The sequence below is a fragment of the Terrapene carolina genome, unplaced genomic scaffold (genome assembly GCF_002925995.2).
Source record: "Terrapene carolina triunguis isolate 2854851 unplaced genomic scaffold, T_m_triunguis-2.0 Scaffold89, whole genome shotgun sequence".
Lineage (NCBI taxonomy): Eukaryota > Metazoa > Chordata > Testudines > Emydidae > Terrapene > Terrapene triunguis.
The window spans coordinates 31838728-31860714 of NW_020664440.1; the positions used below are offsets into that span (position 1 = coordinate 31838728).

The 21987-nt window shown below is 52.3% G+C and overlaps 2 protein-coding genes across 3 annotated transcripts in view; one reads left to right on the forward strand and one right to left on the reverse strand.

Annotated features, from left to right (window-relative positions):
• Positions 1-258: 258 nt before the first annotated feature.
• On the reverse strand, positions 259-9226 carry LOC112105822 (acylphosphatase-2). Of its 2 annotated transcripts, XM_024198777.1 has the most exons (5): positions 9156-9226; positions 7994-8087; positions 5797-5813; positions 2952-3061; positions 259-856 (listed from the first exon to the last, which is right to left on the reverse strand). In XM_024198777.1, the coding sequence occupies exons 2-5, from the start codon at positions 8046-8048 to the stop codon at positions 742-744; spliced, it is 297 nt and encodes a 98-aa protein (XP_024054545.1). In that variant the 5' UTR covers positions 8049-8087; positions 9156-9226; the 3' UTR covers positions 259-741. The 2 variants fall into 2 exon arrangements, with proteins under 2 accessions (XP_024054545.1, XP_024054547.1); XM_024198779.1 differs by lacking the exon at positions 5797-5813.
• Positions 9227-9307: 81 nt separating this feature from the next.
• CUNH11orf80 (chromosome unknown C11orf80 homolog) overlaps positions 9308-21987 on the forward strand; it is a 69331-nt gene continuing 56651 nt past the window's right edge. The window contains 6 exon segments of the mRNA XM_029911198.1: positions 9308-9331; positions 16579-16720; positions 16806-16859; positions 18988-19097; positions 20333-20416; positions 21661-21716. Coding sequence (XP_029767058.1) covers positions 9308-9331; positions 16579-16720; positions 16806-16859; positions 18988-19097; positions 20333-20416; positions 21661-21716 — 470 coding nt within the window.

The following is a 21987-nucleotide window of genomic DNA, read 5'->3' on the forward strand; positions in this document are numbered from 1 at the left end:
TAATCTTCTGCTGAGCCCATCACTGTGGGATGGGGGTGGTTAGCACAGACCCTTCCTTCAGTGGCTCAGGGACAGCCCAAGCCACATTGCTGAGTCGCCTCCAGCCCAGAGAAAGGGGAAATGAGGCATGATGCTGCTATTTCTAGGTTAAAAAACCAAGTGGAGAACACCATTACCTTTGGTTTTGTACTTTAAAATCCACCCAGGCTGACCCCACCCATCCAGGAAGCAAACACAAGAGCACAGCCATCAACCTTCTCGCTTTCTCAGGTCATCTTTACTGAGCCCCTCTGCAGAAATACACTATGCAGGTGGGAGGGCTATGGTGGAAGCACAGGCAGCATCCTCTTCACAGTGGGGGTGGATTAAATACTGGGGGGGCAGTACAGCCATTTGTATTAGTGCAAAGCAGGGGTGGGGTGGGGCTCAGGTCACGGGGTGGGACCTTATGCACAGAGCCAGGCATCAACTGTAGGGGTTTCAGGTGCTCTGTGGGCAGGGCCCCTGCTGGGGAATGGGAGTTTAGTGAGAGGCTGGCAAAGGAAGTCACAGGTCCATGTGCCGGGTGCCAGGCGCACACCCTGACGTCCGGGAGCAGCAGGGGAAGACATGCTCAATGGCCAGGTTGGGATGCAGGTGTCCTTGCATTCCACCCCGGAGCTGCAGCCAGCCGGCAGAGGTCACTGTCATGTGGTTCCCCAAGGAAGGGGTAAGGGGTCGCTGTGGTCCTGGCCCCACCTCCTAGTACTTGGTGGTGAAATTTGGGAATTCCAGGGTGGAGATCTCCCTCTCATTGGAGAAGACAGCCCGGTCAATGCGGGACATGGGGCTCCCCACATTGCGCAGCCAGTTCTTCCTGTGCGGGTGGGGGGAAGAGCATCCATAAGCATCCATAAGGAGAGCTCTGTCTCCCAGCCCCGCTGCTTTAACCACTGGATCCCACTCCATTCCCAGAGCCAGGGATGGAACCCCAGAGTCCTGGGTTGCAGCCTCCCCCACTCCCAATGCATTCCAGTTCCCTCCCAGAACCAGGAATAGAACCTAGGAGTCCCAGTCCCCCTGCTCTAATCACTAGACACCACTCCTTTCCCAGAGCTAGGGACAGAACCCAGGAGTCCTGGCTCCCTGTTTACACAGCTGGCATTTACCCAGCCATTATCCCACACAAACAGGTTCAGCCTGTAAAGTCCATGTGGAACCTGCCTTCTCTTTTATCTCCTTCCAGGACCTGAAGCAAAGATAGGGGAGACTAGTTGCTATGGACCCTGCCTTTCCCCCATTATCTCGTTGGTGAAAAGGGATGGGGGAATGAAGCAGACTGGCTGTTATAGAAGCAGCCCCAATTTGTTCAAGCCCTGAAGGTGGTGGAAATGGGGGGAGACTGGTTTCTATGGAAACTGTTCCACTTCTCTCTCTGTCTCCAAATGTTGAAGGTGATGGAAGGGGGACTTGTTGCTATGGAAACTGCCTCCGGTTGTCATCTCTCTGAAGGTGACGGAGCCGTTGCTACGGAAGTTGCCCCGCCTGCCCTTCCCGGTTGCCACGGGTGATGGGGGATGGGCAGGCAGGTTTCTACGGCCCCTGAAGAGAGAAATTAATCAGGCAAATTCTCTGTCCCTTCCAGAGGGGACGCTAATTGGGGCTGAGCCAAGGCCCAGATTTTCCAGCCACTGATTGGCTAGGGCAGCAGCACCGAGGGAACTGCCCTAGTTAGAGACAGGAGGGTTTCAAATGGGGAATGTGACAGTCTATGATCCCGCTGCCTGGGCCTAGGGTTTAACCCCTTCCCTCCTGCAGGGGAGGGGATCGAACTTGCTCCCCACCGCAGTCTGGCAGACACCTTGGACTTGCAGATCACTGGAGGCGCCAGAGAGAACATAGGTCTGTGGAAGCGGCTTTGCTACTGCATGAAGGGATGTTTCCCACCTTGGAGATCTCAGGAATGTCAGGTCAGCTCTCGGGATTGGGCACTTTCACAGCCCTTCTTAGAGAGGCAGCGTGGCCCAGTGGACGGGATTCCTGGGTTCTATTCCCAGTGCTGCCACTGACCTTGGACAAGCCCCTTCCCCAATCTGTGCCTGTTTCCGCTGCCACCATTTGTCTGTTTAAACTGAAATGTGTGTGTGTGGGGGGGGGCGGATGAACTGTCTATGCAGCACCCTGCACAATGGGGCCCCAATCTCAGTCAGGGGGTCTTTCCGGCACCTAGTATAACGGGACCTCGATCTCAGTTTGGGGGCCTGTGCAATGCTGGTACAAGGGTCTGTGTAGCTCCCAGTACAACAGAGCTCCGTTCTCAGTTAGGGGGTCTGCGCAGCGCCCATAACAAACAGGGACCTGATCTCAGTCAGGGGGTCTGTGCAACGCCCAGCACAACGATCTGTGTGGCTCCCAGTACAATGGGGGCCTGATCTCAGTCAGGAGGGCATGTGCTGCACCCAGCACAACAGAGAGGACCCTCAGTTGGGAGGGTCTGTGCAATGCCAGGCATGAGGAGGTCCTCGTCTCAGTCAGGGGAGGTCTGGGCAGCACCTGGTGTGAAGGGGGACCTGATCTCAGCTGGATGCAGGTGTGCCGCACCTGGCACAATGGGGAACCCGATCTACAGGGAGAAGCTGACTGGTGGGTGGGTGGAAAAGGCTGGGAGTTCTTCGGGTGGGACAGGTGCTCAGCTATGTACAAAGGGCTTTCAACACTTGCAGCTTGTGTTTGATGTACACGGGTGAAGGAAGAGCTGGGGGTACACAAAGAGGAGTCTTTTCCGTATCTCTCTACATCCTGGGATCCTTTCTCTCCTCCTTATGCTGGGGTGATACCAGCAGCTCCCCAACCCAGAGCCTGGCAGCTATTCACACCCCCACCCCACCGAGCTCTGATACCCAGAAGGGTGAGCACCACCCACGTTTAACACTGAGCCAACTGGTGAGCTAGGAAGCCTGGCTTATACTCACATGATCTCAATCTTCTCCTTGGGCCCTTGCACCTGCCCAGTCACAGTCCCATAGGGGGTGTTCTTCACCCAGCCGACCACCCCTAGCTTCTTGCCCTGGTCTTCTGTGTACTGGAGAGGAAGAGACAGGGTTATCGAGGCCTTGCGGGAGCCAACGGAACGGGCATTTGCCTCAGTCCCTGGCATGCAGCCTCTCCCGCCCTGTGGACTGATCTCTGAATGGCAAAGCCTGGGGTGTGCACCGCCACCATGTAGCTCCCAGCATAACCATGTGGAAGTGCAACTCTAAGGGTAAAAGGATTCCATCACCATCAGGTCTGCGTGGGGGAGCTTCCACCCCAGAGAGGGAGGGACAAGCTTGGTTTTCTCCCTGCCTCCTGCAAGGCTTCCAGCTTTTCATATGCCTTTGCAGAGGGGTACCCACATTCCTGTCTCGGCTTGGGTATCAGCTGCCACCCAGGGGAATCAGCAGGAGGAGGAACAGTCAGCATTAGACAGGGCGCTCCCTACAAGTTAATGACCTCACAAGTGCCTGTCCTGGGTGCTGGCCTGGAGCCTCATTGTGATTATCCATCTACTGCCTCGATTCAGTCTTTATAGACAGAGAAACCAGCATCCTATGAGCTGAGATAGACAGGTGGAGGGGTGTGTATGGAGATAGATAGATCACTAAATAGACTGAGGGGTGTGTATGGAGAGGGCGGGGGGGATGAATGGATGGACGGCTAGAGACAGAGAGAATCTAAGGTTACTAGAATCTAGGGAGATAGCTGGATGCAGTAGATAGAGCCAAATATTAGGAGAAAGGTAGCTAGAGCAGGCCAGGAGGATCAAGAGAGCACAGTGTCTGAGATCTATGATGATAGCTGGATCACAGAGGAGTACTAGCTATGCCAGAGTTCAAGCAAACCAAACTCTCATGTTAAGAGCCGACATTTCAAAGTGCTCTAAAATCCACACGCACCACCAAGTCTGGAAAATTGTTATGCCCCATCAGGCTTGTCCCCCAAAACTGAGCTCATCCAATCAGCATGGACCAATCAGCTTGGGCCCAGCAGTCAGTTCAAGGTCCAGGAAGCAACATTAACATTATGAGAGAGTCTTTTGGGCAATATAAATTGTCATCCAGCATGGATGCACACCAGAGAAAGGGATTTGCAGGTACATCATCAAGATGCATGGGGCCATTCCTCCCTTTTAAAGCTATTGTCTCAGGCTCTCTGCAGAATCAGGCAGACATTGCTGCATCAGTTACACTCAGGGAAATTCCCCCTCAGAGCTGTTGTCTCAGACTCTGGCAGATTCTCCTGCAGTGGCTACACCTGGGGCATGTTTTGAAGCTTGCCTTTCCAACAGGAGCATCAGAAACTTTCTTTTTTTCTTTTTTCTTTAAATGGCCCTGAGATTCCACTGCAGTCAGATGGCTCCAGTATCTGGGGCCCAACGCACAGCCCTCTATGCACCTATGCCTGCATCTGGCCCTGATTCTACACAGTGATGCCACCCAGTCACGTTGCAGGATCCCAAGTTTCAGGGCAAGAATCAGGCTGGCTGGCTGTATTCATGGCTCTGATCAGCCCTGCTTCAAAAAGGAAGAGGCTTGGGCTTACAGGCAGTATGGATTTGGCTCCATCCACCTGATCCACACTTCAGTTATACCCACTGGCCTTTTCTCTAGTAAATATTGGAAAGAGATTAGAGATTTGGTTCGTTGTGTACACAGATTAGAATAATTCTCTTTCCCCATATTTGCGCCACCACCACACATGTGGGGTTTTTTTAAATGGTAAATGGCTCAAAAACCTCCTTTCCTTAACCTGGCATCTCATCCAAAATGCATTTATTATCATTAATATTTTGAAAAAGAAATGGAAGGTGATGGATTGAAAGAGACTCTTCACTGTTTGATAGGGGTGCAGCAAATGACTGCATAGGATTGGATCATAACAGGAGGCCCATGTTGCCCAGTATCCCATCTCCAGCAGCAGCCCAGTCCCTGCGGCTCTGAGGAAGCTGCAAGATCTCTGTTCCCAGGGGAAATTCCTTCCTGACCCCAATAGTTATAAATTGGCTCATGCCCTGAAGCATGTGGGTTTAAATCCCTCTCAGACTCTTGTCTCTTAGTTAGTATTTACTATATTAACTCTGGACGTTCTCATTACACATGGCCAGTCCTTTTGTGAACCCTGCTCAGCTCTAGACCTCAATAAGATCAAGTAGCAGTGAGTTCCATAGTCTAACCATGCACTGAATGAAAAAGCCTTTCCAAGGGAGGTCTGCACCAGCGAAACTCAGTGCCTGGGGGGAGGCAGGGTGGCCGGGGGAGGGAGGTCCAGCACTTGTTTTCACTGCACTAAGCTCCTGAGAAACTACACCGGGGCCTTTCAAAACTTCTCGTAGCGTGGGTTGCTGGCCATCGAGATGCGCATGCTGATCAGTCAGGGAGTTCTCCTCTCCCTGCACATGATGCTCTGTCACCAGAGACCTTTCTCCTCTAAACTGCCCCCTGCATCTGCAGGCCCAAGACTTCATCTGGTCCCCTTCTGCCTTGGACCGTCCTCTCCAGCAAGCAGCTCCAGATGTTGGCTACCATCTCCAATATTACTGCTGGCCTGGGGGCCCTGATAGCAGCTCCTGTTTGGTAACACAGGCCCTTAGTGCATCCAACTAGGTTGGCTCCTCCTCCCTGCCCGCAGCTGCCTCACACTGGCTTGGGAAGGAGAGTCTGGACTAGGGGCATTTGGGAGTCAAGAGACAGTGCCATGCGACCCAGTATGCTGTCCCCTCCGATGGGCTGTGCTCTAAAAGCTGGCTCCCCCCACGCCCGCTTACACACACACCCTTACCTTTCTAAAGAAGACACCTGGCGGGAAGAAAGAAAAGATGAGTCAGTTGCAAATAGACAGCAAATGCTGGGCATTAAATGCCAGCTCTGCTTCTTAATCATGTAGGAATCGCCAGCTTGGACCAGGCCAGGAACCATCTATCCTGGGATCCTGGCACTGGCCAGCACCAGCTGCTCAGAGGAAAGTGCAGAAAACCCTGCCGTGCTGAAATAACCTGCCTCCTGGGGAAGTCCCCGCCTGACCCTTCATTAGCTCATGCCCTGGAGTATGACGCTGTCTGTCCTTGCCACAGCCTTGTTTGGTTTGTAAGATTTACTGCTCTAACTCTGGATATTCCTGTTATCCACAGGAACATCCTATCCTTGTTTGGCTTCTGCTCAGTGCTTTAGCTCCTGTGGCAATGAGTTCCAAAGGTGCCCAATGAGCCCACAACTCCACAGCATGTGAAATTTACTTCAGCATCTGAGGTATGAATGGAAATGAAACACTAGGCCAGGGGCAGGCAAACTTTTTGGCCTGAGGGCTGCATCGGGTTTCCAAAATTGTATGGAGGGCCGGTTAGCGGAGGCTGTGCCTCCCTAAACAGCCAGGCGTGGTCCGGCCCGGCCCCCTATCCGACCCCTCCTGCTTCTCACCCCCTGACGGTCCCCCGGGACTCCTGCCCCATCCAACCCCCCCGTTCCCTGTCCCCTAACAGCCCCCAGAACCCCCGACCCTGACTGCCCCCCGCCACCCTATCCAACTCCTCCTCTCATTCCTGACTGCCCCCCCGGGACCTCTGCCCCATCCAACCACCTCTTCTCCCTGTCCCCTGACCACCCCCAGAACCCCTGCCCCTGACTGCCCCCTGCCGCCCCATCCAACCCCCCCCTTCCTGACTGCCCCCATGTTCCCCACCCTCTGACCGCCCCAACCCCTATCCACAGCCCCGCCCCCTGACAACCACCCTGAACTCCCCTGCCCTCTATCCAACCCCCCCTGCTCCCTGCCCCCTTACCGTGCTGCCTGGAGCACTGGTGGCTGGCAGCGCTACAGCCATGCCGCCCGGCTGGAGCCAGCCACGCCACCGCGCAGCACAGAGTACCGGGTCAGGCCCCGGCTCTGCAGCTGCGCTGCCCCAGGAGCTCGCAGCCCGCCGCCCAGAGCATTGCAGCAAGGTGAACTGAGGCTGCGGAGGAGGGGGAACAGCAGGGGAGGGACCGGGGGCTAGCCTCCCGGGCAGGAGCTCAGGGGCCGGGCAGGAGGGTCCCATGGGCCGGATGTGGCCCACGGGCCATAGTTTGCCCACCTCTGCACTAGGCCCTGGCATCATCTAATTTACACCAAGGATCAGTCCTTCTATCTGGGTGTAAAGAAAACTCCATCAGTTCTGAGGCCAGGAGTGACTATTGTGATCATTCAGTCGGACCGCCTACAGCACCCAGGTCCCAGAACCTCACACAGTGTTTCCTGCATCCGGGTAAGACATGAATGGATTCACAGCATCCAATGTATCAGTGAAGCACAGTGAGTTGCCAAAGGCTGCCCACCAAATCAGTGGCAAAGCTAGGAAGAAAACGCTAGAATCTGGACTACCAATCCTGTGATTCAGTCATGACACTTTTCTCCCTCCCAGAGCAAAGAATAGAACCCAGGAGTCCTGACTCCAATCTCCCCTGCTCTAACCACTAGATCCTGCTCCTTTCCCAAGAGCTGGGTCTAGAACCCAGAAATCCTGACTCTTAGCCCCCGCGCTCCTGCTTCAACCCACTAGACGCCACTCCTTCCTGCCTGAAAGAGCTCTATTACGGGGTTTTACAATGTGCAATGGATGAAATCTCTGTTTTCTTCTACTGAGGGGCCCCAATCTCAGAATAGTAGCCCAGGTGAGGTCTGCCCAGAGCTGGACAGAGGGAGACAACCTCACTCCCATGTTGAGAAATATCTCTGCAAAACACAGCTCAAGATGACAGTGGCGTGTCTGGAATTGCTCCCTGTTCCCTATCCCTGGGGAACTGGCTTTAATCAGCTCATTTAGGGCTCACTGAAACCCTCCCAGCCCTGCTGCATGGTAGCAGCTGTCCTGCTGTAGTGAGATTTACTCTCCTTTCATGGGCTATTTGCAGCATCCCTGGCTAGAGCCAGCAGGAGAATGATCCTCTCCATTTGCAACAAAGTCAGTGCAGCCGGGCAACAGTGCAAAATGCAACACACTTACCTTGTACGTCCCCATAGACCTCATAATCCAGGGCCCAGAGTCCTGAGGAAGCCATGGCACGGCATGGGCTAGTGCGGTGGGCTGCAGATGGGAGCTGGTGGGAGTGAACAAGGGTTTGCAGCACAGCGTGTTATGTGATCTGCTGCAGGCAGCTCTGTCTGCCTGTTACTAAATTGAGCCTTTTGGATGGAGGCAGCATGGTGAGGAAGGAGCAGGCCAAGCCACTCATGCCACCCCCACCCCTGCACCCAGCCCTCTCCCACTGCACTCACAAGCCCCACAGCCAACCCCTCCTCCTTCAGGCTCAGCCCCCTCTGCCTGGCTTTCCCCCTCCCAGCTCCCTTACTTCCATACTATGGGAACCCCCTAACCCAACTCCCAGCTACCTCCCACTCACCCCAGTGCTAACCTTCCCTCCCAAATACCCAACACCAGTATTGGGATAGGGCACTGGACTGACATTTGGGAGCCTTGGGTTGGCCACTGGTCTGCTCGGTGATCTTAGACAAGTCACTTCCCCTCCTGGTGCCTCAGTTTCACCGTCTGTAAAGTGAGGCTAATGATACTGCCTCCTTTATAAAACACTATATAAGAGCTAGGTATCCCTCATGCTCAGTGCAGGGGTAAACCCCTCCTGTAACATCCCAGCAGCAACCTCCCACCCCAGTGCCAACCCCATCCCTGCTACTTCAGACCTGCCCCCATCTCTATTGCCCTTGGAAAGCAGGGAGGGTTGGGCCAATTTGGGGGGGGAGGGAAGGAATGTGTGTGCGTGTTGAGCGGGGGGGGGGTGATTGGGTCTGGGGGTAGAGCTGGGAGTTAGGGTCTGGAGTGGAATAAACTGGGGGTTGGTCCTGGAGACTGTGAAGTATGGGAGCAAGACTGGGGGGTAGCTGAGGCTGGGACATGGGGGTTCAGTGAGGGGCTGGGGGCTGGGATGTGGGGGATTCAGCGAGGGAGCTGGATGTGGGGGGAGCAGGCGCTGGATGAGGCCAGGTGATCAGTCCTGGATGGTTGGATCTGGGGTTTAGGGGGGCGAGGGCTGTCTGCGAGGGGTCTGGCTATGGGGCTGCGCTGTGGGGTTTTCAGGGGGGGGTCGGGGCTGTCTGCGAGGGGACACGGGTGGGACTGGGAAGCTGTCTCTGGAGGGGGGGGGTCAGACCTGGATGGCTGGACCGGAGGGCGGCGGGGGGCTGCGAGGGAGGTGGAGGCGTAGGACTGTCGGCGCGCGCTCCCGCGGGGAAGGAGATGATCGGCGCGCGCTCCCGCGGCTCCCTTGGGCGGGAATGAGCGTTACTAGGACGAGACAGCGTAATGGAGGGAGCGGATACGCGCACGGTGCGGGCGGGGGGGTGATGTGAGGCTAAGTTGAGGGGGTCAGGTGGGGGCGCTGGGGGTGGATGGGTCCTTTGGGGGCTCAGCTGTGGGAATGAGGGGATCAGTTAGGTTGCTGGGGACAGGGGGGATCAGTGGGGGTCAGGGATGTCACTTTGGGGGATGGGGTGTGAGGAGGGTGCCAGGGGGTGGAGGCATTTCTCCCATTGGCTTTGAGGGCAGGTCCCTAGTATAGGCCTCTCTCTCTGCGTGCGTGTGTGTGTGTGGGGGGGGGGTATATCTTCTCTGGTATTAGGATCTAGAAAGGTCTCCCATTCCTCTCCACCACTGGACCTCAACCTGCACCCCCCAGCCAGGGCCCCCCAGCACACACATCTCCATCACCCCTGTGAGCAGTTACCCTCCTACTCACACATCACCCCCCAAGGCCCTTGTTACTAGCCTCACTGCCCTAGCCACCTAAATCCATCCCCCCTCCTCCACCCGCCAATCTGTGCCCTGCTTTACTGCACCATCATCCTCTGGCTCACTGGCCTTGATGGTGACCATGACATGGCCCACTGACCCGTCCAGTCTCCTTCGGCCTGGCCAGGCTGGACATTATACACTCACTGGCTGCTTTTTTGTTTTGTTGTTTTGTTTTTAACAGACAACTTTTCTAAGTGCTTTAAAATCCACATGCTTATTTGGATTGTCTTGAAATTTTCTGTGCCTCATGAGTGCCTAGGATTTGGTTAGTGGTCCCAATTTGGGGTCATGTGAATGAGGGGTTACTGACATAAATTCCCTCCATAAAAATCATGTGGTATCAAAAATCTCTGATTCTTATGTTTTTCCACATACCTGAGGCGATGTGTTCAGATATTTTGGTGATGGAGCCGTAGAACTACCTTAGCCATCTAGAGAAGTGCTCAGGGCTTTCTGAAAAATCAGGTGTCTTAAGCTCAGCATGTCAAACATTGAGGCATCCGAGATCATTAGTAAAACAAACATTACAGAGGCCTGGACAGACCATAACACTCATCCTGAGGCTGATGTAGAGGTGGCAGCTTCCAGAATGGAGGACTGTGCTGGTGCAACAGCTTCGCAAAACAACAAGGGACATAGAAAACTCTCCAGTTTATTATTATTAACGTGACAGTAGCTCTTAGACATCCCAGCTGAGATCAGGATGCCATTGGGCTAGGCATGGTATCGCCATTTAGTGAGAGAGAGAGAGAGAGTCCTTATCTCCAAAGAGTTTACAGTCTAGAAGAACAACAGATAGGAGCGGAAACAAGCATCAAGTGTGAACTTGCCCACGGTCAGTGGCAGAGCTGGGGTAACATAAGAACAGCCATACTGGGTCAGATCAATGATCCATCTAGCCCAGTATCCTGTCTTCCGACAATGGCCAATCCAGGTGCCCCAGAGGGAATGAACAGAACAGGTAATCATCAATTGATCCATCCCCTGTTGCCCATTCCCATCTTCTGGCAAACAGAGGTTAGGGACACCATCCCTGCCCTTCCTGGCTAATAGCCATTGATGGAACTATCCTCCATGAACTTATCTAGTTCTTTTTTTAACCCTGTTATAATGTTGGCATTCACAACATCCTCTGGCAAAGAGTTCCACAGACTGACTGTGCATTGTGTGAAGAAATACTTCCTTTTGTTTGTTTTAAACTTGCTGCCTATTAATTTCATTTGGTGACCCCTAGTTCTTGTGTTATGTGATGGAGTAAATAACACTTCCTTATTTACTTTCTCCACTCCGGTCATGATTGTATAGACCTCAATCATATCCCCCTTTAGTCGTCTCTTTTCCAAGCTGAAAAGTCCCAGTATTATTAATCTCTCCTCATACGGAAGCCATTCCATACCCCTAATCCTTTTTGTTGCCCTTTTCTGAACCTTTTCCAATTCCAATATATCTTTTTTGAGATGGGGCAACCACATCTGCACGCAGTATTCAATACCATTGATTTATATAGAGGAAATATGATATTTTCTGTCTTATTATGTATCCCTTTCTTAAGGATTCCAAACATTCTGTTCACTTTTTTGACTGCCGCTGCACATTGGGTGGATGTTTTCAGAGAACTATCCACAGTGACTCCAAGATCTCTTTCTTGATGCTAACAGCTAATTTAGACCCCATCATTTTATATGTATAGTTGGGATTATGTTTTCCAATGTGCATTACTTTGCATTTATCAACATTGAATTTCATCTGCCATTTTGTTGCCCAGTCACCCAGTTTTGAGAGATCCTTTAATAGCTCTTCGCGGTCTGCCTGGGACTTAACTATCTTGTGTAGTTTTGTATCATCTGCAAATTTTGCCACCTCACTGTTTATCCCTTTTTCCAGATCGTTTATGAATATGTTGAATAGGACTGGTCCCAGTACAGACCCCTGGGGGACACCACTATTTACCTCTCTCCATTCTGAAAACTGACTATTTATTCCTATCCTTTGTTTCCTATTTTAACCAGTTACCAATTCATGAGAGGACCTTCCCTCTTATCCCATGACAGCTTACTTTGCTTAAGAGCCTTTCGTGAGGGACCTTGTCACAGGCTTTCTGAAAATCTAAGTACACTATATCCACTGGATTCCCCCTTGTCCACATGCTTGTTGATCCCCTCAAAGAATTCTAGTAGATTGGTGAGGCATGATTTCCCTTTACAAATGTTGACTCTTCCCCAACAAATTATGTTAATCTATGTGTCTGACAGTTTTGTTCTTTACTATCGTTTCAACCAGTTTGCCTGGTACTGAAGTCAGGTGGCCTGTAATTGCCAGGATCACCTTCTGGAGCATTTTTAAAAATTGGCCTCACATTAGCTGTCCTCCAGTCATTTGGTACAGAAGCTGATTTAAATGATAGGTTACAGACTACTATTAGTAGTTCTGCAATTTCACATTGGAGTTCCTTCAGAACTCTTGGGTGAATACCATCTGATCCTGATGACTTATTACTGTTTAGTTTATCAATTTGTTCCAAAACCTCCTCTAATGACACCTCAATCTGGGACAGTTCCTCAGATTTGTCACCTAAAAAGAATGGCTCAGGTTTGGGAATCTCCCTCACAACCTCAGCCATGAAGACCGATGCAAATAATTCATTTAGTTTCTTCACAATGGCCTTATCATCCTTGAGTGCGCCTTTAGCATCTCGATCGTCCAGTGACCCCACTGGTTGATTAGCAAGCTTCCTGCTTCTGATGTACCCCTTCTGATATAATCCTGGTGTCCTAAGTCTTAGGCCTGTGCCTGAGCCACTGGTCCATGCTTCTTTCCTTAAATAAAGAGACTGTAGTTTTCTTTCCCTGGTGCTCTTGTAAGTTATGAGCCTCAGAAATGCAGAATCATGAAAGTGAGGTGTAAGTTTCCTGCATTAATAGCTGTGTGTGCACATGTGCGTGTGTGTTCATGCTGCATGGACCTTTGCAGGTGGAGAGGTAGGAATGATGCTCTTTCATGGACTATCCAGGGCTTTAACAAGTATCTGCAACCTATGAGGTACTGCTGTGCAGGCTAGCAGTGTCATACGGAGTTGGATGCATATAGCAGAGGGGGTGCCTCTGCAGCTAGGAAAAGTGTTCAGTAAATAGCACGCTGGCTTAGGTCTGGATTCAATTCCTGGCTTAGCTGTGGATGCCATATGCGACCTTTGTGTCTTGCTTCCTCCTCTGTAAAATGGAGAGGATATCTTCCTGCCTCCCAAGGGTGGTGGAAGATCAATTCCATTAATGGTTGAGATACTATAATGAGGAGGGCTGTAGCAATAGGCTGCTAGTGCTGTGTTCTCTCTCCTAGGGTCTACAGATCTGTGTGCCATCAGCCTGGGGATACATGTACGTTGCACTGGCTCAGCGTGTGTGTGCGCTCATGCCTCAAGCAGCAACTGCGCAACTGCTCAGAGTCGGCTGAGCTAGTTCCAGGGAGCCTCTGCTTTTGTGACTGAGCATCTGGGTCTGATCACTGTGGTGTCTATATGCACGTGGCCACAGTTTATTACATGCCCATCCTGAGGTCTCTAATGAGAGCCAAGGAAACAGCTGCTGTGTGTCTTCCTCCTTACTGAGCAGGGGGAGATCCCTTTCTGAGTTCCCAGCCCTTCTCCCTAAGTAAGGCCTACAAGATGTCAACAGGTCAGTGGTTGTAAAGCTGCTTCCCCACCTCTCTGCAAGGATTCACACCTGTCCACATTCCTTTCTCTGGGTCCATTGACCTCAGTAGGAATGTTGTCCCGGGATTGGAAATCTAAGAGGTTGTTGGAGGGGAAAGAGAGGCCCAGTGGGAGTAGAGGAGGTTATGAAACTGTGGCCTCAAAGAGGTAACCAGCAGAGCTTGAACCAAGGATAGGCAGCGCCGGCTCTTCCTGATGAGGTGGGTCAGAGAAAGGTTATTATAGTTACTGAGATCACATTCACTCTGCCATAGTGTTACCCCAGCTGAGATGGACTCCTTCCTCGCACCACAGCTCCCCAAACTCCAGGCCTTCAGCTCTGAAACCCTGCATGGCCCCCCACAACTCAAACCCTACATCCTTCCATGTTTAAAGGCTCAAGAACTGGCCCTTCCAGGCTGAGCCAGTTGCCAAGGGGTTAATACGGCAGATCTACTCGAATCAAGGTGGGTGTTTTGCAACCTCCTGCTGGCTGTGGCATCTTCCCGAAGAGGGAGATTGTTTGTGACACTGGCAGAGAGGGACCTGCCATGAGAGATCTTAATCCACTTTCCATCCTGCTGCAGGGGATTATGCAGCAGCAGAGTCTGGGGTAGGGGAAGAGAGGAGACTTCTACCCAATAAGCTTGGCCTGTATTTTCCTCCCCAGCTGCCTATTGTGTGACAGAGAACTTTTGTTTGTTAATAAGGACTTTCCCCCTTTCCCAGCCCTGTGTGGATTGGTGTGGATTTTCCAGTCCATCTACAGGATTATGGGCATGCAGCATTGGTCTGTAACGCCACAGGCAGTGCATGGCTCAGTCCCTGCCCCAAGGGGTTTACAACCCTACATGTGGCGCTAGCATCAAAGGGGAACAGGAGATGTTTGTGAAGGAATAAGGTGTTGAAAGTCAATAGCAGGAGGCAGCATGGCCCTCTGGCTAGGACACAGAGAAACTGGCAACCAGGACTCCTGGCTTCTAGGCCAGGCTCTGGGTGGGGAGTGGGATCTAGTGGGCTAGAGCAGGGGAAGCTGGGAGTCGGACTCCTGGGTTCTATCCCAGTTCTGGGAAGGGAGTAGGATCTAGTGGTCATAGGGGAAGGCTGGGAGTCAGGGCTCCTTGGTTCTATTCCCAGCTCTGTCACTGACCTTGGGCAAGTTCATTCCCCTCTTGGTGTCACTATTTCCCCTCTCACCCTGTGTCTATTTAGATTGAGCTCTTGGAGGCTTGGCTGTAGACTGCTCCACACATACGTTTATTGTATCAGTATAATTATTTTGGTCAGGGATGGGCTTTTTTACTAGTATAGTTATACTAGGACAGCCCCTACTGCAATGCAGTTATATTGGGATAAAGGTGCTTTATCTCGTTATAGCTTATTCCCCTTGTGAGCTATCTTGGTATAAACACATTTACCCTGGCTGCCTGCATCCAAACTAGGCAGGTTGTAATGCTTTACCCAGACCAAGAGAGTTAAAGCAGGGCAACTTTTGTGTGGATGCAGGACCTTAGTGTGTGTTTGTACAGTGCCTAGCACAACTGGGCTCTGCTCTCCACTGGGGCCTGGAGATGCTAGTGAGACAAATAGCAATGGTCACTCAACTCCGCATGGATCAGAGGAACGAAGAGCCTGTCTTACAAGCGGAAACTTAAGAGTTGGTCTTGTCTAGCCTGGCAAAACAAAGGCTGAGAGGGGATCTGATTGCTCGCTCTCTCTGAATACATTGGGGGGAGGGGCCCAAGGAGGGAGAAGAGCTGCTGAAGCTCAAGGACAGCATTAGCACAAGAACAAATGGAGATAAACTGGCCAGGAATCAAGAAGGTTTCTAACCGGCAGAGGATTGAGGGTCTGGACAGGGCCGGCTCCAGGCACCAGCTGAGCAAGCTCGTGCTTGGGGCGGCAGATTCAACGGGGCAGCATTTTATTCTGCCCAATCCTAGGGCGGCATGGCCGCTTTTTGTTGTTGTTGTTGTTTTTTGTGGGGTTTTTGTTTTGTTTTTGTTTTGTTCGCTGATCCGGCCACCCTATAGGGGGCGGTGGCGCGGAGGAGGGGAGCGCCCTGCTGGGAGCGGGCTGCGCACTCCGTCTGCCCCAGCCGGTGCTAGGTCTGTAGCAAGCCCGGCAGGGCAGCCCGCGTCGTTCCCTCCCCACCGACTGGAGCGGTGCGGAGCCCTCCCGGCAGGCGGTGCTGCGGTCGGGGCCATGTGGCGAGCGCCCCGCTGAAGCCCTGGCCGCCCCCCTTCTCTCTCTCCCCCCACTTCCTCCCCCTCCCCCCCGCTAGCCGGGGCACGTCTGCAGCGCAGGGAGTCCCCCTGCACCCTGGCTCCTGCTGCCCCGCAGGTTTTTTTTTTTTTTTCCCCTGCTTTGCCACTCTGGCCGCACCGCAGGTTTTTTTTGCTTTGCCTTTCTGGCCGCCCCGATTTTTTTGGGGGGAGGGAGGGGGCAGCAAAAAAGCCAGAGCCGGCCCTGGGTCTGGAACAGCTTTCTAACAGGAGGATTGGGCCAATCACTCAGTTTTAACATGGATTCTGGGACGGAGTTGCCTGCAATAGCAGGGGACTGGCCTCAGTAACCCAGGAGCTCCCTACTGTTATGTTTCTGGCATACACACAGGGAAGTTAGTCACAACCATAAATACTGTTGCTGGAACATTGCATCACACTATGCTATTTTTTTGAGTTCATAATGATAACAGACATGATCCCAAATGCAGGGACAGAAAAAGCAGGCTGCAGCCTAATACAGAGAGGCACAACTCACCCCATCTTGCTGCAGTCTTGCTTGTATCAGAACTGACTCAGTCTGCACTAGGCCCAGATCATATGCTTTCCTCCAGAGTCCCTTGTCTGGAAGCAAGACCAGGGGCCCCCCTAAAAGTTTAAAGTGATAGATCACAATTTTAACACGGTTTTCAATACATCACATCTGCTAGCCCTATGTCCCTATGTTCAGCAGCTCTGACTCTGGCATCTCTTTGGGCGTTTTGGCTTTGCCACTTTTCAGAGATGAGCTGCACTTCTCCGGGGTCGGTTCCTGCTCTTGTGCTTTCCCAGAGGGGGCAATCACTTTCTCACGGTTCCTACCATTTCAGATTTTAGAATATCTCATAATTTGTCTTGAGAGTGAGGAAGAAAGGCAGCTGAAAGGATTAGCCCTGGAAGGGATAGTGCTGGTTTCCTTTGATCTCAGTGATTCTACGCATGACGCAAGCCAGCTCCGGTGCACAACCACTAGTGAGTAGAGTGAAACATAATGAGGATTCTGCTGTCTGTGTTGTGCCTTTGGGTTTAACACCTGCCTTGTATTTTCGTCCTACAGTTGCTGCAGCAGGGAATTTTTGCTCTAAAATCCTCAATGAGCAGATCTGGAAAGGTAAAAACAACAAAACCCTCAAATCTGTTTCCATAGACCCTTGGCGAATCCTGGGGAAGCTGTTCTAGTGGCTGATCCTCCTCCCTGTTAAAATATGTTCCTTCTTTGTACTCTGAGTTCTGCTGACTGCAACTCCCAGCCATTGGATCTTGTTTGGCTAAATCAAGAGCCCTCAGTGGGAATTAACCCCTTCCTTGCTGGTGAAATCATGGCTTTCCACACTCAATGGGAGCATTACAGAAGGGACAATGGGACTGCCAGACTGGATCAGACCAAGGTTCTTTTGGTTTTATGTCTCTGTGGCCCCCTACCACATGCTTCAGGGTATGGTGGGGAACCACAAAATGGGCTGTTCTGGAGTCACCTGTCCATAGGGGAAAGTTTAATCACCTAGAACAGTGGTCTCCAAAGTGAGGTGCGCAAGAGGATCCTTCGGGGTGCGCGGCAGGAGGAGTGTCGCCGGAGCAGCGCCGCTTCGGCAGTTCGGGCGGCTTTTTTTTTTTTTTTTTTGCTTCTGCAGTTCAGGCGGGAGTCTAAGTGGCTTTTTTCTTTTTCCTTTTTTTTGCTTGGGGCAGCAAAAATGGTAGAGCCAACCCTGCGGCGTGGCAGGGGTTGCGTGCTCAAAATTTTTTTATTGATAGGGGTGCGCAATCAAAAAAGTTTGGAGACCACTGACCTAGAACACTGGTTCTCAACTGCTCAGGACCCATTTGTAAAACTTTGTGGCCTGTCATGACTCCCCCCCACACCCCCCAAGATGCCCTCACTGGCAACTGGGCAGGAGGGGCAGTGAGCTGAGACACTCCCCCAAAAAAAACAAATACTGCCTCGCCACAGCCCATGAGGGAAAGAGGGTATGGGGTATTTGGGGGCCTGGAGGTGAAATGGGGAAGCCTAAGGGTGTAGTGAGGAAGAAGTTGGGGTTTTTGGGGAGCCTGGGCATAGAATGCAAGGGTAAAGGGATAGGGAATTTGGTGACAGAAGGGGCTGGGGGTGCATTGGGGGAAGATCTGGGGGCTGGGGTCCAGAATGAGTGATATGACAGATGAGGATTTGCCCTGCTGTGCGAGAGAGGTACATCAGAGGCTCTGAGTTGAGGGGCAGAACAGGGAGTAAGAAAGATGGGGTGTAGCCCGAATGCAGGGTGGGAGTTCATAGTGGGGCTGGTGCTTACCAGAGAACAGGACATCAGCCACTCCCTCCCAGCTTCTGACGCACAGGGCTGGCTGGACTTGGCTTCCTCCTCTGGGCTTTGTAACCTCCAGGGTCACAGCGCTGCTCAGGTTTGGCCTGCCCCCCACATCTGGCTGGCCCAAATTTGTGTGAATGACATTGCAATCTGGCACCTGGGATCGCAGCTCAACTCACTTAAATTTGGCCTGGCCAGTTGGCCCCCCCATCATCATGATGGAGGAGTGGCTGGGCCAACCTGAGCGGCGTGATGATTCTGTGCATCAGGTCGCAATGCCCAGCTTGAGGAGCTGAGCCCAGCTAGCCCCGCAACTCTTTGATGCATTCTGGTGACCCAATTTTGTGTTGTGACCCATGGGTTGAGAAACCCTGCTTTAGAGGTTGGCTTGTGCCTGGAAGCTAAAGCGTCTCTATTCCCAATTTATTTGCAGTGAGATCTTGATGTTCATAGGGCACAAGATTGGGCATCAGGACACCTGGGTTCTGTTACCAACCTGCGGTGTGACCCTGGGCAAGTCTGTTCCCTCTCTGTGTCCCCACCCACCATGTGTCAAGTTAGCTTGCAAGCTTTTCCAGGCAAGAACTATCTGTCCCTGTGTGTCTGTGGCACTCCCAGTACAATGGGGCTCCATTGAGCTGGGTGCTGCACAGACACCTAGTGAGAGACAGGCCCTGTCCCAAAGAGCTCATAGGCTGAACAGACACAGGGTGTGAGGGGAAACAGAAGCACTGAGGGGGCAAGGACTTGCCCAAGGTTACACAGGAAGACAGTGACAGCTGGGAATAGAACCCAGGCGTCTTGGCTCGTGCCCTGCTCACTAAAGCACCACTCTGCCTCTATGGGAGCCAGTGCTTTTAATTGGTTTCAGTAGCATGAAGCTTCAGATTGAACTAGTTCGTTCTGGCACGTGTGACCCAGAATCTCTCCCTTGTGCAGAAATGGACGGGATGCTGGCTGAGTTCTCTGTGCCCTGGACCAGGCCTTGGACGGCAGGTGGATGTAGCCACGAACCCATGGATTCTACCGCACTCCAGCTGGCCTTCGAGGTTTGACTTTCCTGCTCACTTGGTCATACTTCTCAAAGTCACTTCCAAACATCGCGTGGCACCCAACTTGAGGCCTGACCTTGCCAGGTGCTGAGCGCCTCCTGGGAGATGCCGAATATTCTTGGCTTGACTCTAGTGGAAGTTGATAGCATGCCACACCCTGCAGGATTGGACCCCCAGAGATTAAAGACGAGCCAAGTATTTGTATTAAGATAACACCTACAGACCCCAACCAAGATCGAGGTCCCCATCAGGCTGGGCACCACACAGACCCCAACAATCTCAGTTGAGATTATCTTCAGGGCCCGGAGTAATGGGCCGCCGATCTCAGTTGGGCCCTCAAAGTGTTACCATAGTACAAATAACATCTTTCCTGAAGCAAATAATCGCTTTCTAGCAGAGGTAATCTCAGGCTGATGACTGTGTGTGACAATGGAGCTAGGATGGGGACTGGGACCCCCACAATACACCCCATAACCAACCTCTCCAAAGTCGCAAGGCGCCGGAGCGCAGCTGTTCTGGAATCTAGGCCATTTATTTAGGTCCCTAAATATAAATAGAGCGGACTGATTTCTTGTGGCATTTGGCGCTTGCAGCCCCTGCTGTCATTGGTGGGAGTTGTGGGTGCACACAAATCAGGCCATGAGTACCCGACTTCAGGCACCCATCTGAGAGCACTGACCCATATGTATGTGACTTTCTAGCACAGCCTCGGCTGCTCTTGAAGACACCGAATTCAAGACTAAGGGCCAGATTCTAGTTCCTGATCCAGCCTCTTTATGTCATTTAGGTGGACGGATTCTGGCCATAACTCTGTCAGCATAAACCAAACCATCACCATGCCAGCCAACCCTGGCATCGGGGGCAGGCTAGAGACACCATGGATCTGATTGGCAGTATGCTGACACGCCACTGGCATATGTTAGATCTATCTGTCTCTTGGTGGCTCTAACTGATGCTGGGGCTGGGCTGGCTCTGGATCAAGGAGCTGATTATGGTTCCCTGACTCAGTGCCGGCCTGGTTCCACAGAGTTCAGACACAGGGAGAATTGAGCCCTATTATTAGTTAGGAAGTTTATTTTGCCCGCCAATGATGACGTCCCTCTTATTTCGGTTCTTCCATGAGGTGATCCCGTTTCTGTCCCTAGTGGTTTTGCAGCGACCTTGCAAGCAGCAGTCAAAGCCATGGCTGTATTTTAGGGCATGGAAAAGCAGCTTCTTTATTTTATTCTCAGCTCCACGAAAGGCCTGGGGTTCTGATGATGGACTGTCTGGCAGTAAAACAGTTCATACACAAGATCAGCATGGTGCACCCAAAGGTAACGCCACCTGGTTTGCAATGACACTAAGGCCCCTTTGCGCTGCCCTGGGGGGAAATATTCCCCTGAAAGTCTCCTCTGAGCAAAGGGCTCCCCTGACTGGCATGAGGGCTCACCTTCAGCCCAACCTCCCGGAGTAGTGGGGATGTGGCTGGACCACATTGTACAATGGGTATTCCAGGAAGCAGAGCAGCCCTGGGGTTACTCTTAACTTCCGGGGGCCGGGTTGCACAGCCCCAGAGTACAGGTAGCACAGCTGGGATTTAAAGCTCCCTTTTCCCCACCCAACAATCAGGGCCTGTTTTAATTACTTCTTGCAGCATACATGTAATCCCTGGGCCAATCTACATTCCCTGGCACAGCTCCATCAGCTCCCACACAATTACTCCCACAGAACTTGCCCCAGTGCCTATCTATTGGGCAACACCCCTTTGGCTTTGTCATTTCAGCTGGTTTAATTGTTGTTCATTACTCTGTCGGGATGAATCCTCCTACAAGCTCTTGTATTATAGCCCATCATTATCCCCTTCCATGGTGTTACCTTTTCCCAGACAACAGTACCCCAGCTTATCCACTGGGTCTCTGCGCTAGACTCCTCCCTTTTGCACAGGTTTCTACGCCAGTTTTTGTGACTGGCACCGCCCTGACCTGGGTTCTCCTTCCCTCAAACACAGATCTCTTGCCCTTCCCTAGATGGGCTGGCAGCAGCAGGAATTGAATCCTGTGCTTTGTGATTTGCAAGCAGGAACTGAACCACTGCTTCTTGAGCTGAAGGATCCAGTTCCTAGTGCCAAAAGGCTGTAGCAGACTCATAAACCTCTCCACGAGGCCTGGCTGCGAGAAGGCAACGGGAAGTGGGGGATACGCGATAGGCTGCCTGGCCCTGCTTGGAGCTGGTCTAAGACATGCTGGGTTCCACATGCCCACACAGGGCAGCAAGTGTGCTTAAGGAATGCTTTTGCTCCCCTGTGTAGGCAACTCATATTGCTGAAGCCCACACAGCTAGGGAGCACCCAACCTTGTCTGTGCTTAGCATGTCAGTCAGGTGAGTGGGCAGAGCAGTGGGCAGCACAACAGGGGTCCTAATCTCAGTCAGGGTCTGTGTGGTGCCCAGCATGATGGTGGCCCTGATCTCAGTTGCAGTCTGTGCAGAGGCCAGCCCGGAGGGGGTCCCAGTCTCAGCTGGGATCTGTGCAGTGCCCAGCATGAGGTCCTGACTCTCCTGATACCTTGTTGATTTGCAGATCAGATTCCATTACTGTGTGAATGTGAATGGCGCTGTGTCTGCGGAGACGTACTGGTGAGTAAGCGAGTGATTGGAATGCCCGTGTGACAGGTGGTCGCGTATCTACGAGATGGGGCTACCTGGGCACTTCACACAGGCCAGCACTCGTAGGAACATCGGCGTTGCCAGACTGGATCAGACCTTAGGTCCATCTAGCCTACTATCCTAGCTCTAACAGTGCCCAACACCCAATGCTTCTGAGGAAAATATATCTATAGCGACTGAGTGTGGGCAGGACAAGCAAGGCAAAGTTTGGAGGAAGATGCAAGAACACCACAGTAAGCAC

Coding starts and splice junctions, on each gene's coding strand:
- LOC112105822 (XM_024198777.1), bottom strand. CDS start 8,048: ATGGCTTCCTCAGGACTCTGGGCCCTGGATTATGAGGTCTATGGGGAC. Junction 857..2,951: donor AAGGAGAAGATTGAGATCAT/GTGAGTATAAGC, acceptor CCACCCGCACAG/GAAGAACTGGCTGCGCAATG.